Genomic DNA, 24,640 nt, shown 5'->3' with positions numbered 1-24,640 from the left:
GTATCTTTGAGCGGCTATCATTGGTTTGCGAGAACTTCTTCTTGGCTTTTGCATCTTCAGGACTTTGCAGATCATGTAAGCTTTAGCACGGTTCTTCAAGCACTAAAGCGAGGAAACAAGCATGCTCATGCTTTCGCGGCTCACGTCATGGCTGATTGTTTCAAAAACAAACAAAAAAAGAAGCGTTGCTAACCACGTTTCTGACTCCACGAGAGTGCATGGGATAGAATTTCGGCGACTCTGCAACCTCAGACTGGGTATTCGGCACCTCGCATTGCAGAGGGCGCTTTCAGAAATTTCAACAGAGCAGAAATATCTCACGTCAAAAATGAACACGAAGCCATGGCGGATTCTCCTCGCTTATAAAGTCCTGACGTTAACCTGACGATGTCTGTTGTACTTTCCAATCAGATCTCCTCTCAGTCCATCGGACCTTCCGACTCTTAGAATGTGCTTGTCAACTCATCCAGTCACTGAAGCTAGGTGATCGCAACTTTTGCGGCCTATCGATTCCACCACGAGCTTGTTATACCTGCATCAAAAGTACGCTTGAGCATTGCATTTAGTACTGAATATCCAACCCTTCTGGCAAAGTCGGATCGACGACCACCAGAGCACACGCCGCTTACTAAACTCACGAAGCACAAATCAGAGAAGCAGAGCGTGGCCCGTGCTCTGCTACACGACTCGTGTGGATTGCCTCGAAACCTTAACACCACTTTCCGCCATTTTACTAAGCTGCAACAAGCTCTATCCGCCCCATTCTAGCCTGTCCAGAAGCCGGGACTGGCAAACGAGACACTACGCTACAACATCCACTACCTAATACGCCAGGATTGCTTGTCGTGTAATAAGCACAAGCCAGTGACGGCATACACACATACCCCAGTCATTCAGCAGTCCCCGTTCGGGTGGTCAATCTACACTACATATTGCAAACCAGACTCCTCTGCTTGAATATTCTTGTGAATTCTGTCACCTACACATCTCTGGTCGTGTCACTTTCAGATCGAACCAGGAGAAACATCAACATGGCAGACATTGGCATTCATGCTCCCCATGGACCTGATATGTCTGCCCGGCATCCATCTATGGTCACCCCCCAATTCGCCATGGACGAGGATGAGTCTCGAGTGTTCAACCGACTGCTGAAGCCTGATGATTCTTACACCCCAGAAGGTGTTTACTGGGCTGATCTCAACTTCTTCAAGCGTGCAAAGTTCGTACTCAAGAACGATGCTGCCGAGACAAGTCGTGAGGCTGGTAACGTCTGGCGAATGTTCAAGAAGGACCCTCTGTCACCAGTAGCTTACTACTTCCGCAACATGGTGCTACCTGGAGCAGGACTCGGTCTAGAAGGTTACGTCCTATTCTCGATAGGCAATTTGAAGCCCCTGTTCGCAGCTGGCTTTCCGAATTGTTGGGGTACTCGTGGAACTGCATGCAGTCATACCTGGTTAGCAGCAATCGAATACATGGAGATTGTTGGCATCATTGTCGGTCAAATCCTTGTCGGTGTCATTGGTGACTGGCTCGGCCGGCGATGGGGTCTGATTCAAGACGCAGTAATCATGTTCATCGGTCTTGTCATGTTGGTTTCGATGTGGGGTGTCACTCTGAACGGCTGGATCATCTGTTATGTGTGGTCTCTCTTTCTCTACGGTGTTGGTGTAGGCGGAGAATATCCCATGACTGCCACTTCTGGTATGGAAAACGCAGTCGGCTCTGGCAAAATTTCAACCAAAGAGGACCGCTTGCACCGAGGACGCAAAGTAACAAGTGCTTTCTTGATGCAAGGCTGGGGTCAATTCTTCAACCAAGTCCTCCTCATTTTGTTACTGCTAATATTCCACCATGGAAGTGGCAATCCTCCCTACTCGAAGGTCGCCGTACAATGGACATTCCGAATCTCTTTCGCGATCCCAGCTGTTGGCACTCTCTGGCTAGTCTACTATCGTACTTATAAGATGAAATCAGCTTCTAAGCAGTTGCAACTACAGAAGAAGAAATCGAATGTGACTGGTTACGACACACAATCTCTCAAAATGACCTTCTACCACTTCGGCGGCCGTATGCTCGCTACAGCCGGCTGTTGGTATATGAACGACGTGTTTTTCTACGGTAACAAGCTGTTCCAGAGCGAGTTCATTGGCATCGTTACAAATCACAGTAATTCGATCATGCCAGGCTGGTTGTACAATTTGATCAATGTCGGAGTCTCACTCTGTGGATATTATCTGGCATCCTTCCTCATCGACAACAAGCTGTACGGTCGCAAGCACATGCAGACACTCGGCTTCCTTATGGATTTTATACTCTTTGCTATTCCAGCCTTCAACCTTGAATACTATACTAGTCCAGAACACATCACGGAATTTCAGGCGATGTATTTCTTGTCATCATTCTTCAACCAATTCGGACCGAATTCTGTCACCTTCATCGCGGCGGCTGAGGTGTACCCGACAGCTGTCAGAGCAACTGCACACGGCTTCAGTGCTGCTTGGGGAAAGCTCGGTGCACTGACCGCTGCGGTTCTTTACAACTACATCGATACCCAGACCAAGTTCTATGTTGTACCTTGGTTCGGTCTCGCCGGTGTCGCCCTCTCGGTCCTCTTCTTGCCCGATACCACTGGTCTTGACCTTAAGGAGCAGGAGCGTCGGTGGGCATTCATCCGAGCCGGTCGTGCTCAAGAATACCATGGTGTCGCCGTGCACCCCAAGCACTTGTCGGCTTGGGAACGGTTCCGAGGCTTGAGCAAGCAATATGACGCCGACCTTGATTATGCTCAGCGAGTGGAAGAGATGAGAAAGGAATGGGAAGTCATGATGCAAGAGAAGGCTGATGAAAAGGCCGGTCATCTCGATGAACAGGATTGGGAAGACCTTGACCACGAGTTCAGCCATGAGGTACACTCATATTTCAAGAAGACCACGAACTCGCCCATGCTGCAAGGTATGGAACGTGAGAAACGGTCGCCAACTCTTAACGGTCAAAATGGCTATTCGGACAACGAAGTCGACGAGAAGCGTGCTGTGTAGTCTTCAGGCGCCGATGTGATCTATGCTGGCAGAGCTCGTCCTAGTCAGGAGATGGATTATAGGGAAAGGTGAAGTCTGCCAGCAATTGGTGATCATTTTATACAAAACTTTATCATTCTTTGAACTCAGGATCGTACCCTTTACAGCGTCTGATTTGTGTCAACAAGTATTATTCTCAAACGCGTCGTCGGACCTATGTGTAGAAACGTTAATCAAGACAGGCTTGAGATATCACCGTTGGATAAATATGTAGACATCAAGAATGTAGTAGCGCAACTCCGCAAGTGGGGACTATCGACCCTAACGAAGCGGCAACTTATCTCTGAATTAGCCGCACTCTTTTGCTGGTAAACCAATATCTCTACAACATACATTCACTTCCTTTACACTACATCGCCCTGAGGTCGGCGACAGTCTTCGTCTCGAATCTTTACTGAGCTGTTCCCCCACGTCAGCCAGCGCCTCTACCGCAGGAATGGCTGTATATGGCGAAGAACAGGTGATCCAGCGAGATCCAGCGCTGTTGTAAGTTTGATTGATGGCTATGTCTAGTGCGCTCGTGTGGAAGCATATGAAGGCCACCATAGCGCAAAGGTAACTGACACACTTCTAGCTACTGGATCCTGCTGCCCATCACGGTTGTAATGATTCTCACAGGTGTCCTACGACACTACGCAACGATTCTCCTACAAACCCCACCTAAGCCGCCTGCTCATCCCACCGAAGCTCGTGAGAGACAAGCACTTCAGCAGTCTGCCATTCTCAGATCGAATCTGCCAGCGTCGGGGTTGTCAAACGCTGGGTTCTCAATACGGAAGGACTACCTGATCGACAACTACAAGAAGGGCACATTTCTGAAGAATGGTCCAGAGTCAAGAGGACAGGCACAACCGAATCCAATGTCTGATCCTGCTGCCATGGAGGGCATGATGGGTATGATGAAGGGGAATATGGCCATGATGATTCCGCAGACATTGATCATGTCCTGGATCAACGCCTTCTTCGCAGGATTCGTCATTCTGAAGCTGCCATTCCCGCTTACTATTCGCTTCAAGCAGATGTTGCAGGCTGGTGTGATGACAAGAGACTTAGATGTAAGGTGGGTGTCGAGTTTGAGCTGGTACTTTTTGTGCCTGTTTGGGTTGCAGAGTGTTTTCATCTTCATCCTGGGGAATGACAATGCTGCAAGTCAGGTCACGCAGCAAATGGCTATGTCGAATCCTATGGGAGCAGGCGGTGGTGGCGGGCCCATGCAGCCTGGACAGGATCCAGATAAGATGTTCCTAGCAGAAGCCGAGAATCTGGAGGTTATAGAGTGGTGGAGTGTGCTTGATGGCGTTGAGGAAAGGATTCTGGCGAGTGGTTGATTCTGAAACGAATAAACATTCACTTTCACATCGTGCCTATCACAGTACGCTGGTATCAGTCTCTGCTGCTTTGTACCAGCCTATCAACCTATGTTCATCTGCAGTGTCAGGTACCGAGACGTTGAAGCCTGTGCTCTCGTGTGTCGGGCGAGAGCCGTGCAACAGGGATAGCTAACTACAGCACGCGAACATAGAAGATCAGCTTGCCGAGGGTTTCCATGCACTTCCTTGCATTCCGCCCTGGAGGACTTCCAGCACCTTTCTTGGCAACGAAATTTGGAGACCCGTCAAAGATGACGATTTGGGTATATTCCGCCCGCGTATGGAGTCAAATATAATGCTTGCACGTAACTTCGCGCACTTCGATGTAATGAGTAGAACAAATCTTTGTCAATTAAACAACAAACGTCTTCGCTCTCGACTGACCTCGCCATGCCTGTACATATGTCATAACTTTCTGGAAGCACGTGCTTCCACTGCATTGTCCTTGCAAATGCGGTGACTAAACCTTTCCAGTGTTCCTAGCATAACTCGGTGGATCAGGAACACTGGCATTACTTGATGGAAGAACAGGTAGGCCACGAAACCCCAGTTCGTTGTTTGAGCCTTTCCCGGCGTGCTTGCGTGGAATTCGATCTCAAGACTAACCCATCGTGCCTGCAGATTGTTTCAGCGATTCGATTCGCTTGGGATCCTAAAGCGCCCCAAGACGTTAAAGTACCTGCCTTCGAATTCGTCAACAACCTAAGACAAGAGGCTGCGGCATGGCAGCCGTGTCTCGAGATCTTCACTCGTCTCCCTCGATATGAAAATGTGATTCGAGTTTTCAGTTTGGATATCGTGAACAATGCAATTCGAGCGGGAAATCTCGACCAGCAAAACTTGAATTTGATTAGGCAGCAGTTGATGAACTATCTCGAGACCACATATAAGGTACAAGCTGCTGGCTTAAAAGAGGCTCCTGACACTCCTGGCATTGAGAACAAAATTGCACAAACGATCACGTATCTGTTCTGCGCCTGTTATGCGACTACCTGGCCATCTTTCTTCGACGACCTACTCAACCTGACTACTAGCACGAACGGCTCCCAGCGAGATAACCTGACCGGCGTCGCTTTCTACCTTCGAGTCATCGAGTCCGTTCACGATGAAATTGGTGATGTGTTGCAGGCAAGGTCCAGAGAAGAGCAGGACAGAGCAAACGTACTCAAGGACTTAGTCCGTGCGAGAGATGTGGCCAAAATCGTTCAGTCATGGCAAGAGATCTTGGAGCACTGGCAGTTATCCAGTGGTACCATTGGTGACCTGACTATGAAGGCTGTTGGAAAATGGGTTAGCTGGATTGACATCTCCTTTATCGTCAACCCAAGAATGCTGCAACTGATTTCTCAGCAAATCGACCAGGCACGAGTCCAAGAGCTGTCGTACGATGAGGAGAGAGCCAGAGATTCTGCGTGTCATGCCATCACTGACATTGTGAGCAAGAAAATGACAGCAGCCGACAAAATTGAGATGATCGATTTTATTGGTGTACAGGCCATTGTCGAAAGGATATCTGCCTGGCCTATACTTGCCGATCAACACAAGTCTTATTACGATGCTGACCTTGCTGAAGTAGTTGCCAAAATCGTGAATGCCGTTGTCCTAGAAATTGTTCGAACCCTGGAAACTGAACAACAATCCTCGCAGACATGGAACAGAGCTGAGCACATGCTACGTTCATTCCTACCGCATTTGCTGCGATACTTCTCCGATGAATACGACGACGTTTGCTCTAACGTGCTGCAAGGTATGACTGACGCGTTGTCCTTCTTACGGCGTGCCTTTCAGGGAGATGAATATGTATCACAGAGGGCAAGCATACTTATGCCAATTCTAGCCGCCATCTTTCTCAAATCGAGAGTCGACGATGTTAGAGATCTGGAAGGCATCGACGATGGTAACGAGACCGAGGAAGCAGAATGGCAGGAGCTAAGAAAGCGGTTCAGCAACTTGCAACAGACCATTGCGGCCACAGATGAACAACTGTATATTGATGCTGTGTCAGGCCTTGTCAATGCAACATTTGAGCAACTGCAAGTCTCTGGCCACAATCTCGATTGGAGGGACCTAGACCTTGCCCTCCACGAAATGTACCTGCTTGGTGATCTCGCTGTCAAGAGTGGCGGACTCTACCAGAAGCACAAACCCAACTCCCCATCTGCAGAACGACTTGTACGCATGATGCTACTTTTGGTTGAATCGCAGACAGGCACATTTCCATCACCAACCATCCAGATATCATATATGGAAATTTGCGTCCGTTACGCAAGTTTCTTCGAGAAGCACACGCAGTATGTGCAGCCAACATTACAGAACTTCATACAACATGCTCATAGTCCAAATGTTCGCATTAGGTTACGTGCATGGTATTTGCTGCAGAGATTTGTGCGCCAACAGCGTCACAATGTCGGACCAGTTGCAGATACCGTTGTGCCGAATCTGCAAGACCTGCTTGTCATCAAGGCAGAGATGCCGAAGGTAACAAACGGCGACGAAGACGAATCGGACGACGAAAGAAGTGATAGCACTTTCACTAGTCAATTATATTTATTTGAAGCCGTTGGGTGCATTATTAGCACAACCAGTGTTCCAGCTGAAAAGCAATTACAATATGCTCAAGCTGTCATGCAGCCACTGTTCACGGATGTGCAGAACAACTTGAACGTTGCAAAAACAAGCAAACAGGCATGTCTACAAATTCATCACGATCTTATGGCATTTGGCAACGTAGCAAGAGGCTATTTTGACTGGCAAGGTACTACTAACGTTCAGGCTGTCAACAATATTCCTGCCCCGCTCAAAGATGCATTCACACAGGTGGCAGAGGTCACCTTGATTGCATTGGAGTCGTTAAATACATCGTTTGAGATTCGCGAAGCTGCAAGATTTACATTTGCACGGTTGTTAGGTATGATAGGCCAGCAGATATTGCAGCAGCTGTCGAGGTGGGTCGATGGATTTTTGACGGAGTCCTCTAGCCGAGATGAAATCGCACAACTGCTACGTTTGCTCGACCAAGTCACATACGGGTTCAAGAATGAGATCTCAGATTTCTTAGACACTATATTTGGCGGTTTAATCCGTCGTGTATGGGCCGGAATTTCAGCTCCTACTACAGGCACAGACGATGAGGTTGAGCTAGCTGAGCTTAAGAGAGAGTATCTCAATTTCCTACTAGTAACTCTTGGAAATGGTCTCGGCGGGATTTTAGTGAGCACTACTAATCAGCCGCACTTTGAAATGGTGATTGAGTCCATCGAGCACTTTACAAAGGACATTACCGACCCCACCACAGCGAAAATGGCTTTCCAGCTTCTTGCGAGGATGTGCATGGTATGGGGAGGTGCAGATGCCGTATCGGGCCAAATACTAGCAGAAATGACACAAAGTGGTCAACAGGAACTTCCAGGCTTTAAGCATTTCATGATGAGTCGATTCTCACCATTATGCTGGGCTGGTCCATCAAACCCGAACTTCAACCCGAAAGATGGACAGTCGCGGCAAGTACTTATGGAGGCAGCTGGTCTGCAGAAGATGATATACGCGAAAGTGGGCGAGGAATATATTACTTATTTGCGCAATACTGAATTGCCGACCGTTGGTCTACAAGGTGGACCTATGATGGAGGACTTCTTCACGAAACTAAGATCGTTAGACTTGAAGTCCTGGAAGAGCTGGTTTGCGAGGTTCGTCAGTTCTGGAGGAGCTATGTAGAGCTCATAGTTAGTGAACTTTCAAGAAAGAACAAGATATTGAAGAACAAGCTCGTCTAGGAATTACCGTAGGGTGAGCATCAAAGTTTCCGCTGTGATTCATCGAAATTCATTGATGCCTTATCGCCTAAAGTGACAAACGTAAACAATGATGCCACTTTCATGTGCTCGGTACCTCATATAACGTGCTCGATGTACAGTATCAAAACCTAACCCCTTCCACATACCTGGAGCCACCATATCACTCCCCTGCACACTCTCACCTTTCTTAAATTTAACCCTCCACCTACTAAGACCATGCTCCGCCGCCTCCCCACCCCAATCAGCATAACCCCCGACGACATCTCAACCCTCGAAGACCAACTCACCCGCCGCCTTGCCTACATACACTACAAAAAGACCGGCGAAGATCCCCAGGGGTTCTTTACCACCAATAACAACAACGACACCGCTAGTGCTGGTGGTGGTAAGCGCAAGGAGAACATTGTGGGAGAAGCGGAAGAACTACAGAAACCTATTGATCCGAATGATGAGCTGAAGCCGTTGCCGGGGGATAAGGGAAGGATGGGGATGAGTGGAAGGGAGAGGATTATGGGGACTGTGCCAGGGGGCAGGGGACGGTGAGACGAAGGGAAAAGGGAAGGCAAGGAGGGAGTTTATGATTTGAATGTTTTGGCACGAATGTTGGTTAGTAAAGGGATCTATGGGGTAATTTACCTCTGCGCAAGGGTTGAATAGATACTGGGAGCTACGGAAGATACGCTGTTTGTGGAATGGTATGTGAAGTCTCACTAGGAGCAGGAAGTTATGCCCGAAATTCAAGTCAAGTTGGGAATGAGACAAGATCACTTCGATTCGAGGCACCTCCTACAACTCTACACATGCTGGTGCACGGCACATCTACCCCATCCTCATTTAAGCGAGCCCAAAGAAGTAAGGAAAACAACAACTTCTCACCAATCAGCAACCTCCCTTCAAAGAACAGAAACACAACCCTAGCAAATTGAACACCCCAGCCTCCTTAAACCTATCCATGACATTACATACATAATTTCTACAACCACAATGATCCTCCGCAATCGACCATAGGGTTAGGAAAATAGGGGTTCCCGTTCGATCACCCGTACTCAAGCCTGGCGCCGACGAGTTAGTAGTTGGGTTGGAGACAACCAGCGAATCCTCGCTGTTGATTGTTTTGCGACTTTTAGCTCTTGCTTTTGCTTTTGTTAATCGATTGATGGGAGGATGGTTTGTGTTCAAGAGTGCGACTACGTCGACGGTGAATGAGTAGTCGTTTGGTGATGGGAGGTTGTCGCGATGTTTTTGATAAAGTGGTCGGTTGTAGCAGTTGTTCTTGGTTACATAGAGGGTAGATGGAGTGTTCACAAGGAAGAAGATACGTTGATGTGGGTCGAATGTGTATCAATGCTTGCCATTACAGACTACGACTGTTCTTGCTCAAAGGCGTACGATCGGGATTTCGAGGTATAAGTGTCTTTTCTAACGAGTGCAGGAGATTTACTTGACTGACTCACTCTCCTGTATTTGCTTTGCACTATCTATACTGTTTGTCTGACACGATTGGCTTTGAACTATCGCCTCTCCGAAAAGCTCGCTAAGGGAGAATAACTTTGAAATGAAGGCAGACTTCTAGAAGGCTGTCCAGAGATGTATGACGATGCTGCGATTACACTCAGCCTGGATCTGTGAGGCAGATCAATGGCTTAACGGTATTGTGCCCATATGTTGCGCTGTTTCGATGTTTCCGCCACGATTTTTGAGATTCGAAGACTGGATTAGAAACCAAATGGATTTTGTGGTGCTAGTCAGAATGTTAGCGAAGGAACAGCACGCGTGATCAAGGCGAAACTTACTAGCATGAGCCAGGTTGGCTCTCCGTCCAGTGGGTTGAGGCTGCAGTTTAGGAGCAGCAGTACCAAACCTGACTTCGGGCGCAGCAGTCTTCTGCGGAATCAAAGGTGCAGGTGTGGACTGTTGAGGCATGGGAGGTAATGGAGGTATGTTGTTCGCGCCAAAGCCATTCGGCTGTCCGAAACCTGTTTGTAAAGGAGCTTGAAAGCCAGTTGGCTGTGGCTGTAATGATTGCGGCTGAAAGGAAGGCTGGAAGCCGGTTGGTTGTGGTTGTAAACCCCCTGGTGGAAAGCTGGATTGTTGAGGTTGGAACTGGTTAAACCCATTCTGTTGCTGCAATTGTGGCTGTGCTTGTGGAAAACCAGTCCGTTGAGGTGTAAGTGCCGGCGGAAGCATTGAGTTGATGCCGCCTTGAGGTTGTCCGGTCTGCTGGAAAGAGCCAAAACCAGTAGGTTGTGGTAACATGTTTGTTCTTGGATCAGCAAAAGGACTACCAGTTGCATTTCCGTTGAGGTACGGCTGTTGAGGTTGTCCAAATTGTTGCTGCTGCAGAAAGCCGGTTGCTTGTGGCTGGAAGCCGTTCTGCAACTGCATACCTGGTTGCATAAAAGCAGTCTGCTGTGGTCGAAGATACTGTTGCATACGTTGAGCAGTCAGCTCGCCAAGGCTTTGTCCAGCAGGTGCGGGATGAGTCGTGGTTGGGACTCCCGTCATTTGCGCCTGAAGAGGCTGTAAATTGAACTGGTTTTGTGGTGCATTTTGTGGTGCAGAAAGAGGTCTTGGGGGAGGCGCTAACAATGCAGAGCCTGTATAGTTTTGCTGCGGTGCTTGCGGCCGCTGTCGTGAAGCAGTTTGTGGTACTTGAAGTGCCTGACCGACTTGCTGGAACAGTTGTGGAGTGGCGCCTGTTTGGCTAGGTAGCTGCTGAGGTGCAGGTTGTGGGGACTGAGCTACTGGTGGTATTGATGCTTGAGATACAGGGCGTGGAGGTGCCGGAGTCGGTTCAAGAGGTTGATCCAGTAGAGATAATGCTTGCATGTTTGCGGAAGGTGGTTTGACGGCAGGGACGGACGTTTGAGCAGGAGCAGGGCTTGCAACTGGTTGCCTACTAGGTTTCGGTGTCCAGGCATCATCATCGAATCCATCCTTTGCATGCGGAACAGGCGCTGATGTGAGTGGTGTAGGTCGTGATTCACTCGGCGCTCTTGGTGCCTCAGATTGAAGCACACTAGCGTCAACAGTATCAGCAGTCGTTCTATTGGCATCAGGCCGTTTCCTAGTGTTGTCTTTCAGACCACCATCTGCATTGCTGAACAGACCCCCAGGCTCACCGTTGACCTTGGTCCTGCCGAAACGCTGGTCCAAGTATTTCATCACTTTGAGCGCATCGCCTTCTTTGAGACCTAAGGTCCGCAGAGTTTCGATCTGGATGTCTGGCAGGACACTCTCATCCATAGAATCTCTAGTCATGGCCTGTGCATAGCGCTCGCATTGGTGTGGGCCAACACCAGCATTGAGGAAGAACTCGAACCAATCGTAATCCGACATCTTGTTCCGTGTTCCAGAAGAGCTCGGAGTAATTGAGGCACCAGCACTATTCGAATCTTGATTCCTTCGCTTCATCTTGATAAGATCAGCCAACGGAATATGCTCGTCGATCGACTCATTTGTTACCTTTTCAACATAGGCAAGATCAGGTGGTGACATTTTAGACACCGGGACGGCGATCTTAACACCGTTGACCTTGTGTAGATGGATTTTACCATCAGCGACACCTAGAAATTGGGCATCGACTTTGAAGGAACCGGAATGATCTGTCCAGGTTCGTACTTTGCTCGCATCAGGTTTCGAGCGTGATTTCCCATCAGACTTGACTGGTTTCTTGTCCTTTTTCGAGGAGCGCCGCTCATCTTCTGCAAGGCTACTCCCCCTTTCAGGTAGACCATCATGCTGAGCGCGAGCTTCTTCGGCAGCACGTCTTGCTCGATCGGCTCTTGCGGCTTCTTTGGCAAGCCTTTCTTCTTCCAGCCTGTTCTGTTCTACAGGTGAGAGTCCAGCATTGATGCCAGAACGACTGGCTGGTTCGGCTGCAACAATTCCGGTGATTTCGACATAGCTGCTGGGAACAACGCCTTCCTTGCCGTTCTTGATCCTTCTCACGTTCCACCACTCTTCCGATTTTGTGTCGTCCAACACAATGACCTCGTCACCCTCAGCAACAGTAACTTCATCCTCGCCTTGTGCCATAAAATCGTAGAGCACGATACCTTTCCTTTGCGCGCCACCAGAGGCTGCAGTAATGACCTCCTTAAGACCTTCGGCACGGTGTGCTCCAGCGATATCACCGAGTCCAGTCACTATTTCGCGAGCTGTATCTTTAGCTCCCGCATGAAGGTCCAAGCTTCTGCTTGGACGGTTCAGCTCAAGGAAGACATGTTTGCCTTCGATCGAATAATGCTCCAGTTTGTCGGCAGTCCACTCTTGAGTCGGTCCGTCACGAGACTTCTCGGGAGAGAGCATAATTGTACCGGTTGCGATGTTGAGCCCTAGTGTTATAGGCATTTTCTTTCTCTTACCCATGGCAGAGACCATCTCACTAATGTTGTAGAGATGAAACCCACCGGGAGACCTTGGCAGGTCGCGCGAGTTCATTCCTGATGCACGAATGCCTGGACTATCGTCTTCATCGTATGCAGCGGCTGGCGGAGCGACCGGAATGACCTGGGACTGTGGTCTTTGTGGTTTCGGCGGAGGTTGATCTTCGTCGGAGGCATCAGGAGTTGACTGTCTCGGCGGTAGAGGTGGAGAGACCACATGTCTTGTTGCAGGAGGCTGAGCGGGCGTGACGCCTCCTATAATGTTGGCAAGTCTGGCATTTGGACCTGCTGGGTCAGGTATTGGGGATGCTGGCGCATAAGATTGCTGTTGTGTTTCTGAAACTGGTGAAGGTAGATATGCAGTGGCCCTCGACTGGTCAGCGTGGGTAGCAGATGGAGGGCTCGTGGTGATTTCGATATAGTTGGCGGGCGCGAAGCCAAACTCGTCGTCCACAGACACTAGTGTCCAATCTGGATCGGAAGTATCGTAAACCTGTATCGCAGCGTCTTCCGAGAAGGAGACCTCCTCTTCAGTCTGCCTTGTGTAGTCGTACAAGGCTTTTGCATTGTGTATGGGCTGAGTATCCTCGACGTAATTGTATGGGATTAGACCCTCCGGCTCATCCTCATCTTCAGCTACAGCCCTTTTCTTTGCCTTCCACCAGTCATCATCGGTGCTCTTTTCTAGAATATAGAGAATATCTCCCTCTTTCAGTTCGAGCTCACCCTCTGACTGGGGCTGGTAGTCGTAAAGCGCAGTACACACTGCGAGGAAGCCCATTGCGATTTCTGCGAGCTGGCAAGATCAGACAGATTGAGTGCTGTATTTCACGGCAGATACTGCCATTAAAAGGAACCAAGAATACTGGTCCTGTCCAACCTTCGGGTTGTAACCACAAGAGGTGGAAGGTAGGGACTTGCAAAGTCGCGTATGGACAGCCAGCACGCTCCTGACGTCTGTTGTCCTAGCTGACTGATCTCAAAGTTGGGAGTTCGGGCGTCGCGTGCTTGTCGACAAGAGCAAGGCGCTTCTCACTCGGTCGCTCTGATGGTGTTTGTGTTTGGGAGGCTAATGAATAAATGTCATGCAAGATGGTGCAGACAGGAAGCTTGCCGCAGCCCTGAAACGCATGCATAGCACCTAGAACCGTGCCTAATCTGTAGGCTTGGGAGGCTTCGCTTCCATATCTTCCGAGCTGGATCGTGCTTATGACGTTGACAATATTACGAGTAAATGAATACCGATTTCCGGACACTATTTCCAATATCTGAAACTGCGAATGCGACCAGCATATCAACCTGCAGTCTTCTCCTCAAAGAGTCGTACCATGCACGTTTCGTGGCCTAGTTATGATTTGGACAATACTGCTTCTTTTACTATCACAAATATGTTGTGCTAGTGAGCGCAAGTTCGACGTTAAGGACGACATCTTCGCCTTCCCTCAGTACGATGTTACCTTTTCGTCCTCCTATATCCTTCAAGATGATGCTTTTGCGAAGCTAGATGCAAACCAGGGTCAAAGACAGGGTGATGTAGCTTACGACTACGAATATCTGATCGGCAACGGTAGACCATATCTTTGCGCAATACCTCAAGTTACACTCAACGTGAACGAGACTGAGGATAACCCAGCCCTCGAAACAGAGCATGACCTAGTTGCGGCTGCCGATCGAGGCTGGCAGTTGCTGAAAGATATGGAGGGACAACAATGTTTATACTACACCACAGGTTGGTGGTCGTACATGTTCTGCTATAATTCCTATGTGAAGCAGTATCACGCTCTTCCAGCTCAACAGGCTCGACAATGGCCACCCGCCGAGGATCCGAACACCCCGAGCTATGTTCTGGGCAGCTACGATTCCAGTCCGGGAAAGAAGGCTACCATAGATGGTTCTCCTCAGCCAAAGCCCGGAGACTTACAGACTCAGTCGGAGACAACCTTTCTCGTCCAAAAACTGGACAATGGTACGCCTTGCGATCTGACAGGAAAGCCGAGGAAGGTAGAAGTCCAGTACCATTGCAGTCCAGGCACTCCCGATCATATCGGTTGGATCAAGGAGACTGCGACTTGCGCGTATCAGATGGTCATCTATACCTCCAGACTGTGTAACGATGCTGCATTCCAGCCTCCCAAACAAGCACATGTACATCGGATCGAATGTCAACCGATCTTGTCGCAAGAGGAAGCTGAAAACTGGTCATCCACTCAGACCGAAACGCCTCAAATAGAAGACAGTCAGAAACAACGAACAATGGTTGGCCGAGTCGAATTAGGCGGAAGACAACTCGTAGGAGCTGAAGGCAAGAAGATCGAACGAGGTCGAGTTGTTTTGACCCCAGAGGAGCAAGCTGAGATTGTGGTCATCCAAAAGGACGGTCAGATCCAGGCTCTATCATCCTCCCAGCTGAAAAAGTTGGAGCTCAATCCCGATGAGATTGCTGCCTTTCAGAAGGAGATACAAGAGATTGCAGGGAACCACGACTGGAAGATAGAACGGCTAGGTGTCGATGCCAACGGCCAACGCTCGTTACGCGGTGTGGTAGATGCAAAGAAGAAGGGTCAAACAAAGGACACCGTTCAACCTGAAGAAGACGATCAGGTGGAGGAGGGAAGCGAAGAGCATTACAAAACTGAACTTTAGCGAGCTTGACTCAATAACATGCAAACCACTAGACCTGCTTTTCGTATGGGTATCGTTCCTTCGTAAATCTTCAAACCTCAGATGCCAGAACACCATGCGTAAAAGCCTCTCGCTAATATCCCTTTTGACGATGCCCAGCACTCGTATCGAGTTCTTGTGGCTCGCAATCTCCCCAACAATCACAACAATTGTGTCTGCCGCTTAATCTTATCCAGTTCCCTACACAAATTCTCCAAGTCCTCAGCATCCACCAACCCATCATCAACCTTCTTTTCCAAACTTGGTATCAGCGCCCTCGCCTCATCCGCCGACCCCGGCACTAAACTCCCCAACTGACTCTTCTCGAACCTCTCCATACCCCCACTAAACTGGTTGATCAGCCTTTCCGCCGTTTCCGCATCAGCCATCTCTTTGAAGTAGGCAAAGATTTCAAGGTAATCGCGTGTTTTGGAGAGTGTCTCTGTATCTTTCCATGCTGGACGGTCGGAGTTTGGGTTCTTTTCGCGTGCGCGTTTGTTGCGGGCTTCGAGGGATTTTTCGAGGATGATGCGGGCTTCGCTGAGGTTGAGAGTCGGGTCGTCGGCGAATTCGCCTAGTTTGAGGTCTCGGCCGGCTTCGAGGTCGAAGCGGTCTGAGTCCATGGTTGGGATTGTGAGTTATGGAAGAGTGTGGTAGATTATTGGGTAGAGTGTTGTGAAGGGCGCAACGACGTGTTTTGTCGACGGGTCCGCTGTCAGTCAAGCTGTAGAGAGATATCTGTGAGAAAAGAGCGTGTAGGTAGAGATTGTATGCATAAATGAGAGAAAGTGATGTGCACTGAAGTTTGTCCCACTCTGGACTGAACGTGAAGTGATATAGGGACAGCCTCGTCACCTAACGAGGCTCTACACTTCATTCTCCGAGTCTCCCAAATCCAGGTCATCAACGTTGATCTTCGCAACGGTCCAGAGCCACCATCATCATACATCATGGATACGATGTGTGTCAGATGTGCCCGTCTGGCTGTGACTGGAACAAGGAGTTTCAAGTCTCCGGCCCAGCGTGGTCTCAGGAGCTTCTCAACATCCAACGCAGTGCATGCAGAAGGTATGACATGCTTTCATGGACACGAATAGCTTGTTAACATTAGCTTTTACAGATCAGCCTAGTAGAATTGGTGATGCCGCTGCTGGTCGATCGATAAATCAGACTCTTAAAAATGACAGCGAGACGAGCTCACGACCACAACGTCCTCTAATCAGAAAATACAATGGAGCTCCCAGAGGTGATGCTATCTCCTCGTCAGGACAAACGCCTCTTGTACGCCGAACAACACAGGACGGCAGTACATCACCACCTGCTCGAGGTTTCCTCCGCCGAACTGCAGGTCCTGATGCTGGTCAAGGCCCGCAAGCGACTACACCTCCTCGAGGTGGCCAGCTTCTGAGGCGAAGTCCCTCTGCTCAACCTGGGCAGTTGCTGCGTCGCACGGGAGGGACCCCTGGTTCAACAGCAGGACAACGAACATCACCTGGAGGCCAGCTCCTTCGTCGATCAGGTGCTCCCAGTGCGCAAAGAACTGGTGGTCCACAGAGGCCAGCAACAGATCAACGCAGAAGAAAAACTGTCAAAAAGGAAGATAAGGACGATGGCACTAATGCTGCTGCCCTCGAGCAAGCTATGGACGAATATATCACAAAATTTGTTGATCGACCCGAGAACCCTACCGAGCCTATCCCATACAACCCCAAGCCCCTCAAGCTTGATGACTTGAGAGTCGACTGGCCCAACACACCACTCTCCAACTCTGGCCTGACAGAATCAGTTGTTCAGAAGATCCAGTGGCTCGCTCGACGCCTACCTCATGGCTACCAGTCTCCAGAGCAGCTGGCCGATCGCTACCTGAAAAACGAATTCATATCTTTTGAATCCGAGGAGGAGAAGAAACAAGTCCTCAAGATCGCGTCGGAATTGACCACCCAGGCCAAGCAAGATCTTGCAGAGGGCAGCAAGACTAAAGCCGAAGTACCTTTCTCTCATCGTTTCGCAGACGTAAATTTTGCTTCACTTGGCAGTAAAGAAGGCGACGCGAATTTTCTGCTTCAAGCTGGTATCAAAGGTGGTTACGCTGAGGCTTCTAAGCAGCCATACCCGTTCTTGCAGAGCGCAGCTAGGATGTTAAATAATAACGGGAGCTATGGACCAGCTTCTTCACAGCGGCTGTTGAGCAGAGTACAGGGTTTGATTCCTCAGAGAGGAGCTGCCGCTCAACAGGCTCGGAAGGCGTGAAGACCTACGACGACTACATGCCACGATGGCGTCAAGCTCTGGCACTCTTCGTGGATGTGCAAACCAATATAAGGTACAGAGTATGTATTGATTCATTGCTATTATCGCACGCCTTTTCGATTAATGTTGTTTATGCGTTCTACCGCTACTCCCTTGCTTTCTATCTCGTGGAGCCACATCCGTTGAACTTTCAAGCGTCCGTGGAGGTTAAACCTCGTGGTGGTTGTCACTCAGGCTTGGCTCGAAGTATAGCCTGTGACTGCAAAGTATTTGGCGCTTCAAAAACGAAAGCGGTGAGATGATACTAGCTGTCCATGCATCGACGGCGAAGTTTAGCGTGTACTCTCCTTGCGCGAACTGGATCTGTGCAGTAGTCAATCACGCTCTAGAATTCACGAGGTTGGCCGATCCTCCGACCAACCACTAAAATCCCATTAAAATCTCCTCGCGAACAACACCATCTCTCTCTATCTTGCCATGTTTGTTGGTAATTCAAAAGCGCATGATCTGGTTCCGAAAGCTCATGGACGGTCTGTGCGATTTAGCAATCATGTGGATTATTCGTTCTGAGGGCTGCTGATATTTAAGCATGACCAGCTTTAAACTCACACAATGCACGACATGCATACCAGTCCTCCCGAAACGGACCTCGCTTGCGCGAAGGCTGCTTCAGCTTTGCAGTACGTTCATGCACCGCGTCAATCTCTCCTTTAGCGGGCATGGTTTTGCATACTGCTGGATATATCCAGATCAGAAAGTCAATATCCTCCCACACTTTGGTACTCGGATGGTGCACACATTGCACCATTCGCATGAGGAACCCGCCCTGCTGCATTAGGTCGGAAAGCTTGCTCTCTACCATCTATCCCTGCACCGCTGCTATGTCGACGACCTCAAATCGATTAAAGAATGTACCTTCGTCGTTCCTTTCCTTTTCTGCCATGAATTCCTTGTTTGATCTGATGTGTGACTCCTCTTCGCTGCACATACGTGGCTAACCAATTCTTCCTACGAATCTTCTTTGTTCCACAACCGAGAGTCATGTCTATCCTGGAGATAGACAAGCCGATTCACATCGTTGAAGACGGGCTGCAGGATTGGGAGGAAGACTCGGAAAACAGGTACTCTATTTTCACCCAGAATCTCATGCTTGCGCAGAAGGTTGCCAAACACGAGCATCTGACTTCGAAGGTATCACTTGTCAGGGATGACTCAACATCGTTCCATTCAGCCAAGTCAAAGCTGACGACCACGACAAACACCATTGTTACTGTTGTCGAGGTACCAACGTCATCTCGACCCAGCATTGAAAACGTCCCTGAACCCCAAACATGTCAACGACGGACAGAACACGGCGCTTCTACACCAACAGGAGATTGGTCATGGCGCCCAGTCATACCTCGACGTATCAGCAGCATGAGCACGAGAAGGACAAAGGGAATCTCCCCTGGCCGACCAGATCTTACTACTTTCCATCGCCGTAGCTGCCAGCTATTCTCATCCCTGGACTCAACCTTGTCAGGCGCCACCTCAGCAGGCTCTGAGAACAGCCGAGCAAGTACCAATACTCCACCAAGCCTGATTTTCAGTACTATGACCCGGACGAGTTCGATTCGTGACGACCATGTCTTTCCCAAGCCTCGTTTCCCTTCCTTCCATATTGAACTCGACCCACGGCTGTCACGTCACTACGAGACATCTCCTGAAGATTTTTGCCAATACGTGACACATAGACCACGAATAACGCCACGCCGGTCATCCTCACAGCTGGCTCCGGAAGTGGTTTCTACCGAGCAAGTCTTCTGGACTTCTGAGGAGACACGTCAAGCAGAGTATGCCAAGATCGATGCTGCCCACACCGGTGTGCGCGGCTTCATCAAGCGGGTATTTCCTCGTAGCTGGAAGGTGGTTCAAGGAGCTCGCCGCAATTTCTACATCAAGTCTCCCCTCATGACAGACAGCACTCAATCAGATACAGATAGCGATAGTGTGCGTCGGTTTCGGATCAGCGTTGCACCCGAGACAGCAAGGACTATTGGGACCACCGAACATGCCGGAGCAGATATCGTGACATCGAAACCTATCCTGGGACATGGGTCATCGGAGCCTGACAAATGTCCAAATCTCGAGTCAGATTCGAACAATAAATTAACAAAGCCGGGCCGGGTCCAGCATATACTCGCAAAGGTGAGCCCTCTGCAAGCACTTTCTAAGAGATTTGGTTCAAGCAACAAGCACGGAAGATAGGGCGAGCACCTAGCGCCTTTCTTTACCGCTTCTGGGGACGCTGATCAGGTCTGCAACCACAAAGGTTGTGTTGAACATCACTGCACTGGTCCACCTCTGTGTTCAAAACAGAAACCTACCATGAGTCAATCATTTTGCCGATTTCCTCGAATGTTACTGCCGCACGATACCCACCACTACTCGTCAACGAGATACGAGCATCGACGCATTTCCTCTTCCTGCTCCATCGCAGCACTTCAATGCTGTCGATATGATTATACCCCTGCCACCGCCACTGCCATAAATTATGAATGACTGAGACGTCGACCACGACTTGAACGATTTAACGCAAGCCGCGAGGCTAAGGCAACGAGAACGATCACATGGTGGTCACGACTGCAAATATTCTCGGATTTTTGGAATTTGGTGTTATTGCTCTTTTTGTAGATAGAAAACGATGAGATGGTACAAACACAAACTCGCTGGATAAACATAGATAAAATGTACAGTAGATCAATACAAGATTACGAGACGCCTCAGTTCTCATGAATTCAACCCAATACGTCCACGGTTGGTACGTGAGTAGTTCTTCGATGACGAAAGTGTTTGTTACTTGTCGCTCTGCTAAAGAGCCAACAGCCCTATCTGCCTGAGGCATCACTACTATCACATTCGAGTTTGTAGACAACAACTATGTGCCATCGCATATCTTTTTCTGAACTGTATTCCCAGTCATTAGGCCTTAGACGGAGACCCACGTTCAAAGCGACCATCTCACTGCTATTGCGACCACGCGACAACGCACGACTGAAGGACGATGAATTGAAGTGAAAGACAGGCACAGGCCATATCGCAGGCCTTCCGCCTTTTCGAAACCCTAGAACATAATACCTCTTCTTTCTCAAGCGAGGATTCCCTGCCCTCACTTTTCTCCACGTCGAAAAGATGTTCTTCCTCAAGTACCTCGAGCGCGAAATCTCGCTACACCCTTCGTTTCTCGGAAACAATATCGCCGAGTTCCTGACGGATAAACTGTATGATGATATGGAGGGGAGTTGCAACGGAGAATACTACATCATATGTATCATGGATATCTACAATATATCTGCAGGAAAAGTGCGACCTGGCACTGGGATAGCAGAGTTTACGATATTGTATCGCGCGATTTTATGGAAACCTTTTAAGGGCGAAGCTGTAAGTCGATCCATGAGGCTTTCCTTCGCTGCGGTCATGCAAGAATTCATGCCGGCTTCGAGGCCGTTGCTCTCTAGTCATCTGGCAGGAATCTACAGAGTGCTTAAGAGCAAAAGTTGACTGACTATGGACAAATAGCTTGAATGCAGTGTGATGAACGTCAATCATCAAGGTGTATTCGTTGAAGCAGGACCGTTGGTAGTATTCGTTTCGAGGATAGTGAGTTACCTGGAAAGAGAGTGCTGAAATGTGCAAGGACCTAACGAGTTGTAGCACTTACCTGCAGGGTTCAAATATAACCCCGATGCGACTCCGGTCCAGTACGTTGGTACGGACGGAGCGATTATTGAGAAGGGCAGTGCGGTTCGGGTGCAGCTCATGGGTCTGCGAACCGATGTCAATCAGCTGTTTGGCATTGGCAAGATGTCTGCTGGATGGTTCGGGTATGTTGCTTCGATGGGCTCTCCGCAGCAAGAGCAGTCACTAATATACATTTCTAGGCCCATATAACCCGCGAGCAGGCCTGTTGAGATCTAAGAAGCAGAGACGTATCTTGGAGCCACTACAAATATCACAAAGACGTTACCAGCCCCTCGTCGATCAGATCGGACTGCCCAGACTATTTGTTCCTCTTGCAAGGACATTGAAAAGAGCATACCGCTACTACCCGATAAGCCACCTCCGTATATCCGGTCAAAAAGCATTAGGAAACTTCGGTGGCTTCGAGCTGAAATCACGAGAAATTCAGAATTGCAGCTGATTATGGTCACGAGTTTGACAAGCTGAAGCCAGGTTTGGAAGTGAAAGCAAACAGTCACAATTGTCCTTTGAGGCATCGGAACGATCCTGTGCGGCGTCACATTTTAGCACAAGAGGCAGGAGGAAAAGACTTGTTTTCGACACAGTTGACTATAGCATCGTCAGAGTTTGGAAAGTTGTCTTGCCATTTCGATTGATGCTTTGCATTAGCGGTATTATTGCTAGTTATCTATCCTTTCAGCTTGTGTGACGTGCTACCGTTGTTTGCCCATCAACCAGCCTTACAGCCTTGTTTTTATGCACCAGCACGTCTCTGGCCCATGGAAACGGTTATGGGGAGGTCATCTTTAACCACGAGCGTGAACCGAATACACTGAGCGTCTCTACCATTGCCAAGTCCATAGATAGCAGGTCTACCACGAATTACCTGTTGCATGTTGATCGCAAAGCTCATATCGTGGTGATCGTGGGTCATTCTGACCAAATGAAGACTCTTTAGCTCACTCGAGTCGTACTGTACTGTATGTTGGCAATGGCGCGTGAGACGCGCTTACCTTGTTAAACCTTCAATCGCGGAAGATTTCACCCCTGCAGCTGCGGGCTGAAACTTTGCGGGATCCCTGCTCTTGCATGCAACTCCACACCTACCCGCTCCTGCGATTGTTTACACCAACAACAAACATTCGTAGCATCAAGATTTCTGCATACCCGAACAAGTTCTCCGGACACGGAAATATATTGTGCATCCCATTGCGAAGATGGGTTTACAAGCGGTCTACGAGAAATTTCTCCAGAGTCCTACACCTGCGGCTTTGGCAGACAATGCAACGTTGCAATATGTGACCACCCTCACCAGCTTTGCAGGAGGCAGCAGGATAATTCAGCATTTGCATGAACAGGGTCAGAATGTGGTTAGGAAGAAGAGCGAAAACCCCATCAGTGGAGTGGAGGGTTTGACTGCAGTTGCACTCGTTGTCGAGACTACTCTGGTCTTCGTCTCGAGTGGAGGAGCATATTTGCCTGGTCTCGACACCTTTATCATTGACAAAGTTGCTGTTCTACCGATAGTGAGTTGCCGAGTGCTTGTTAATGAGCCCAAAGCTGACAATAGCAGACACACTTCGTACACTTCAACCAGGACGACAAGATTACTCAGATACGGCTTAGTTGGGATCAAGGGGATTTGCTCAAGCAGGCCGAGGTCATTGGTACAAGAGGGAGGAACTGGCCTGTTTATGATGGCAAAGAGCAGATCAAGATGGTTACTGCCAGCACAAGTACAGCTAACGCGGTCAACCCAGCCCCAACCCTGAGTCCACGAGGAAGAGATAATAGATCTACAAATGGTAATGACCGCAGTACCAGCCCAACCAAGAAGTACATTCGAGACCCGCACGCCAGCCTTGATCTGTCAAAGGTCCCGGAAGAGGATCGGTATTCTGCCCCGAATCCAGTGGCTCCTCGAGAATCACATAAACCACCCCCACGAGAGATGAGTGACTTGTTTGCTGCCGGACACGAGGACTACCAACCGACTGGTCTCAGTGGTTCTCCGAAGAAGGTCGTCAAGAGTAATGTTGTAGCTCCGAAAGGTGCAGGCCACCAGAAGTATCAGCAGTCTCGTATCTTCGACGAAGATGAAGCACCTTCAAAGGAACCAAAAATATATAAAACCAATCCTGCACGGTACAATCACTTCGATATTGGTGATGCTAACGATAACGACCATTTCCAGCATCGGGACGAAAACACAAAGCCACGAGATATCCCAATTCGTTCTGATATGCCCGGTCGCTCTATCAAGAAAGGTCAGCATGTCCCACAGTGGGATTTCGAAGATTTTGTTACACCAGAGAAGGTGAAGCAGAAGACCAGAGATCAAGATGTTGTTCACTTCAGCTATGGGGATGAGCAACCTCAGGCTGACTCTCAAACCCAGCAACCTGGAAAAGCTCGTAAGGATGCAGAGGCTCACTTCGAGTTCCAAGACAACGGTACCCCTGTCTACCAACCGAATGTGCCAAAGCCCCGAAAGGATGCCAATGCGCACTTCGACTTTACAGATGAGCCAACACCAGGTCCAAGGAGGATTATTGCGAGGACAGAAGCCGCAAACAAGCTGTATGCTGACCCCGTATTTCCTGATGAAGAAGAAGAGCAGCGACCACTCGCTACCAAGTCGCAGAACACACGCACGAATGTCGCCAGTCGATGGCAAGAGAGTGACGACAGTATTACACAGAAGCAACAAACGGCTCGGGGAGGTGGCCCGCGTGGTCGTCGTGATGCAGACAAGAGCTTTTGGGACTTCTAAGTGTCGTATGAGACGAAGAGTATCTTGACTCACAAACATACGAGCTCCATGGTTTCATCCCGAAGGAAAACATGCTATTCCTTTGCTGCTTGCCACAAGAACACCAAGAGACGGGCCAGGCGATGCCGATAGTACTTGTATAGCTAAAATCATCATATTTGACAGAAAGTCCGTCAATGGTCTGGATTTCTGAAAGAAATTATCCCTTATCACTGCCACATTAAGATCGGACCTAACGGAGATAATGGTCCATGGCACCGAGCTTGCAACTTTAGGCCACCCGCATAGGTTGTTGATCCAAGCTATCATTGTGCTAGTCGCGTATCATGAGTCATTCCTCTGTCAAAAACTGTTCTGCCTGGCTGTTGGGCTCGAGAGTTTCGAACGAAAAATCGCACTGACCTGGTCCAGGTGAAATTGAATCTGATATCCGCATTATTGGTTTGGAGGGGCCAGGCGAACAGGCTCTGAGGCAATGACGTTGCTAGGTGTGCTCCGCCCCAACACAGACTGAGGAGAGCAGCAACAAGCAGAAGGTAGAATGCATCCCAGCTTCCTTTACGTTAGCAAGCCAACCTTGGCATCGACGACTCGGAACACTACT

At 49.2% G+C, this 24,640-nt stretch overlaps 10 protein-coding genes across 10 annotated transcripts; 8 read left to right on the top strand and 2 right to left on the bottom strand.

Annotated features, from left to right (window-relative positions):
• Positions 1-1,031: 1,031 nt before the first annotated feature.
• On the top strand, positions 1,032-3,041 carry LTR64_004404 (uncharacterized protein; the record flags this gene model as incomplete). Its single annotated transcript, XM_064898751.1, has 1 exon — positions 1,032-3,041. The coding sequence occupies one exon, from the start codon at positions 1,032-1,034 to the stop codon at positions 3,039-3,041; it is 2,010 nt and encodes a 669-aa protein (XP_064754708.1).
• Positions 3,042-3,516: 475 nt separating this feature from the next.
• On the top strand, positions 3,517-4,408 carry LTR64_004403 (uncharacterized protein; the record flags this gene model as incomplete). Its single annotated transcript, XM_064898750.1, has 3 exons — positions 3,517-3,566; positions 3,655-4,135; positions 4,190-4,408. The coding sequence occupies 3 exons, from the start codon at positions 3,517-3,519 to the stop codon at positions 4,406-4,408; spliced, it is 750 nt and encodes a 249-aa protein (XP_064754707.1).
• Positions 4,409-4,969: 561 nt separating this feature from the next.
• LOS1 (pre-tRNA nuclear export protein) lies at positions 4,970-8,164 on the top strand (the record flags this gene model as incomplete). The annotated part of the gene is made up of 2 exons (XM_064898749.1): positions 4,970-4,981; positions 5,072-8,164. 2 exons carry the CDS (start codon positions 4,970-4,972, stop codon positions 8,162-8,164), a joined length of 3,105 nt encoding a protein of 1,034 aa, XP_064754706.1.
• A 296-nt stretch (positions 8,165-8,460) lies between these two features.
• Positions 8,461-8,787, top strand: LTR64_004401 (uncharacterized protein; the record flags this gene model as incomplete). The annotated part of the gene is made up of 1 exon (XM_064898748.1): positions 8,461-8,787. The coding sequence occupies one exon, from the start codon at positions 8,461-8,463 to the stop codon at positions 8,785-8,787; it is 327 nt and encodes a 108-aa protein (XP_064754705.1).
• Positions 8,788-9,959: 1,172 nt separating this feature from the next.
• Positions 9,960-13,413, bottom strand: SLA1 (cytoskeletal protein binding protein; the record flags this gene model as incomplete). Its single annotated transcript, XM_064898747.1, has 2 exons — positions 9,960-9,985; positions 10,038-13,413. The coding sequence occupies 2 exons, from the start codon at positions 13,411-13,413 to the stop codon at positions 9,960-9,962; spliced, it is 3,402 nt and encodes a 1,133-aa protein (XP_064754704.1).
• A 569-nt stretch (positions 13,414-13,982) lies between these two features.
• Positions 13,983-15,275, top strand: YOS9 (Protein OS-9; the record flags this gene model as incomplete). The annotated part of the gene is made up of 1 exon (XM_064898746.1): positions 13,983-15,275. One exon carries the CDS (start codon positions 13,983-13,985, stop codon positions 15,273-15,275), a length of 1,293 nt encoding a protein of 430 aa, XP_064754703.1.
• A 179-nt stretch (positions 15,276-15,454) lies between these two features.
• Positions 15,455-15,916, bottom strand: RPB4 (RNA polymerase B; the record flags this gene model as incomplete). The annotated part of the gene is made up of 1 exon (XM_064898745.1): positions 15,455-15,916. One exon carries the CDS (start codon positions 15,914-15,916, stop codon positions 15,455-15,457), a length of 462 nt encoding a protein of 153 aa, XP_064754702.1.
• A 327-nt stretch (positions 15,917-16,243) lies between these two features.
• On the top strand, positions 16,244-17,543 carry LTR64_004397 (uncharacterized protein; the record flags this gene model as incomplete). The annotated part of the gene is made up of 2 exons (XM_064898744.1): positions 16,244-16,361; positions 16,414-17,543. The coding sequence occupies 2 exons, from the start codon at positions 16,244-16,246 to the stop codon at positions 17,541-17,543; spliced, it is 1,248 nt and encodes a 415-aa protein (XP_064754701.1).
• A 3,171-nt stretch (positions 17,544-20,714) lies between these two features.
• On the top strand, positions 20,715-21,473 carry RPB7 (DNA-directed RNA polymerase II subunit; the record flags this gene model as incomplete). The annotated part of the gene is made up of 3 exons (XM_064898743.1): positions 20,715-20,963; positions 21,237-21,406; positions 21,464-21,473. The coding sequence occupies 3 exons, from the start codon at positions 20,715-20,717 to the stop codon at positions 21,471-21,473; spliced, it is 429 nt and encodes a 142-aa protein (XP_064754700.1).
• Positions 21,474-22,480: 1,007 nt separating this feature from the next.
• On the top strand, positions 22,481-24,036 carry LTR64_004395 (uncharacterized protein; the record flags this gene model as incomplete). Its single annotated transcript, XM_064898742.1, has 2 exons — positions 22,481-22,789; positions 22,837-24,036. 2 exons carry the CDS (start codon positions 22,481-22,483, stop codon positions 24,034-24,036), a joined length of 1,509 nt encoding a protein of 502 aa, XP_064754699.1.
• Between the last annotated feature and the right edge of the window lie 604 nt (positions 24,037-24,640).

The sequence above is a fragment of the Lithohypha guttulata genome, assembly GCF_036872675.1.
Source record: "Lithohypha guttulata strain CCFEE 5908 chromosome Unknown scaffold_3, whole genome shotgun sequence".
NCBI classification, from domain to species: Eukaryota; Fungi; Ascomycota; class Eurotiomycetes; order Chaetothyriales; family Trichomeriaceae; genus Lithohypha; species Lithohypha guttulata.
Note: the sequence above shows the minus strand (reverse complement) of the source record. Positions and strands in the feature narration are given on the sequence as shown.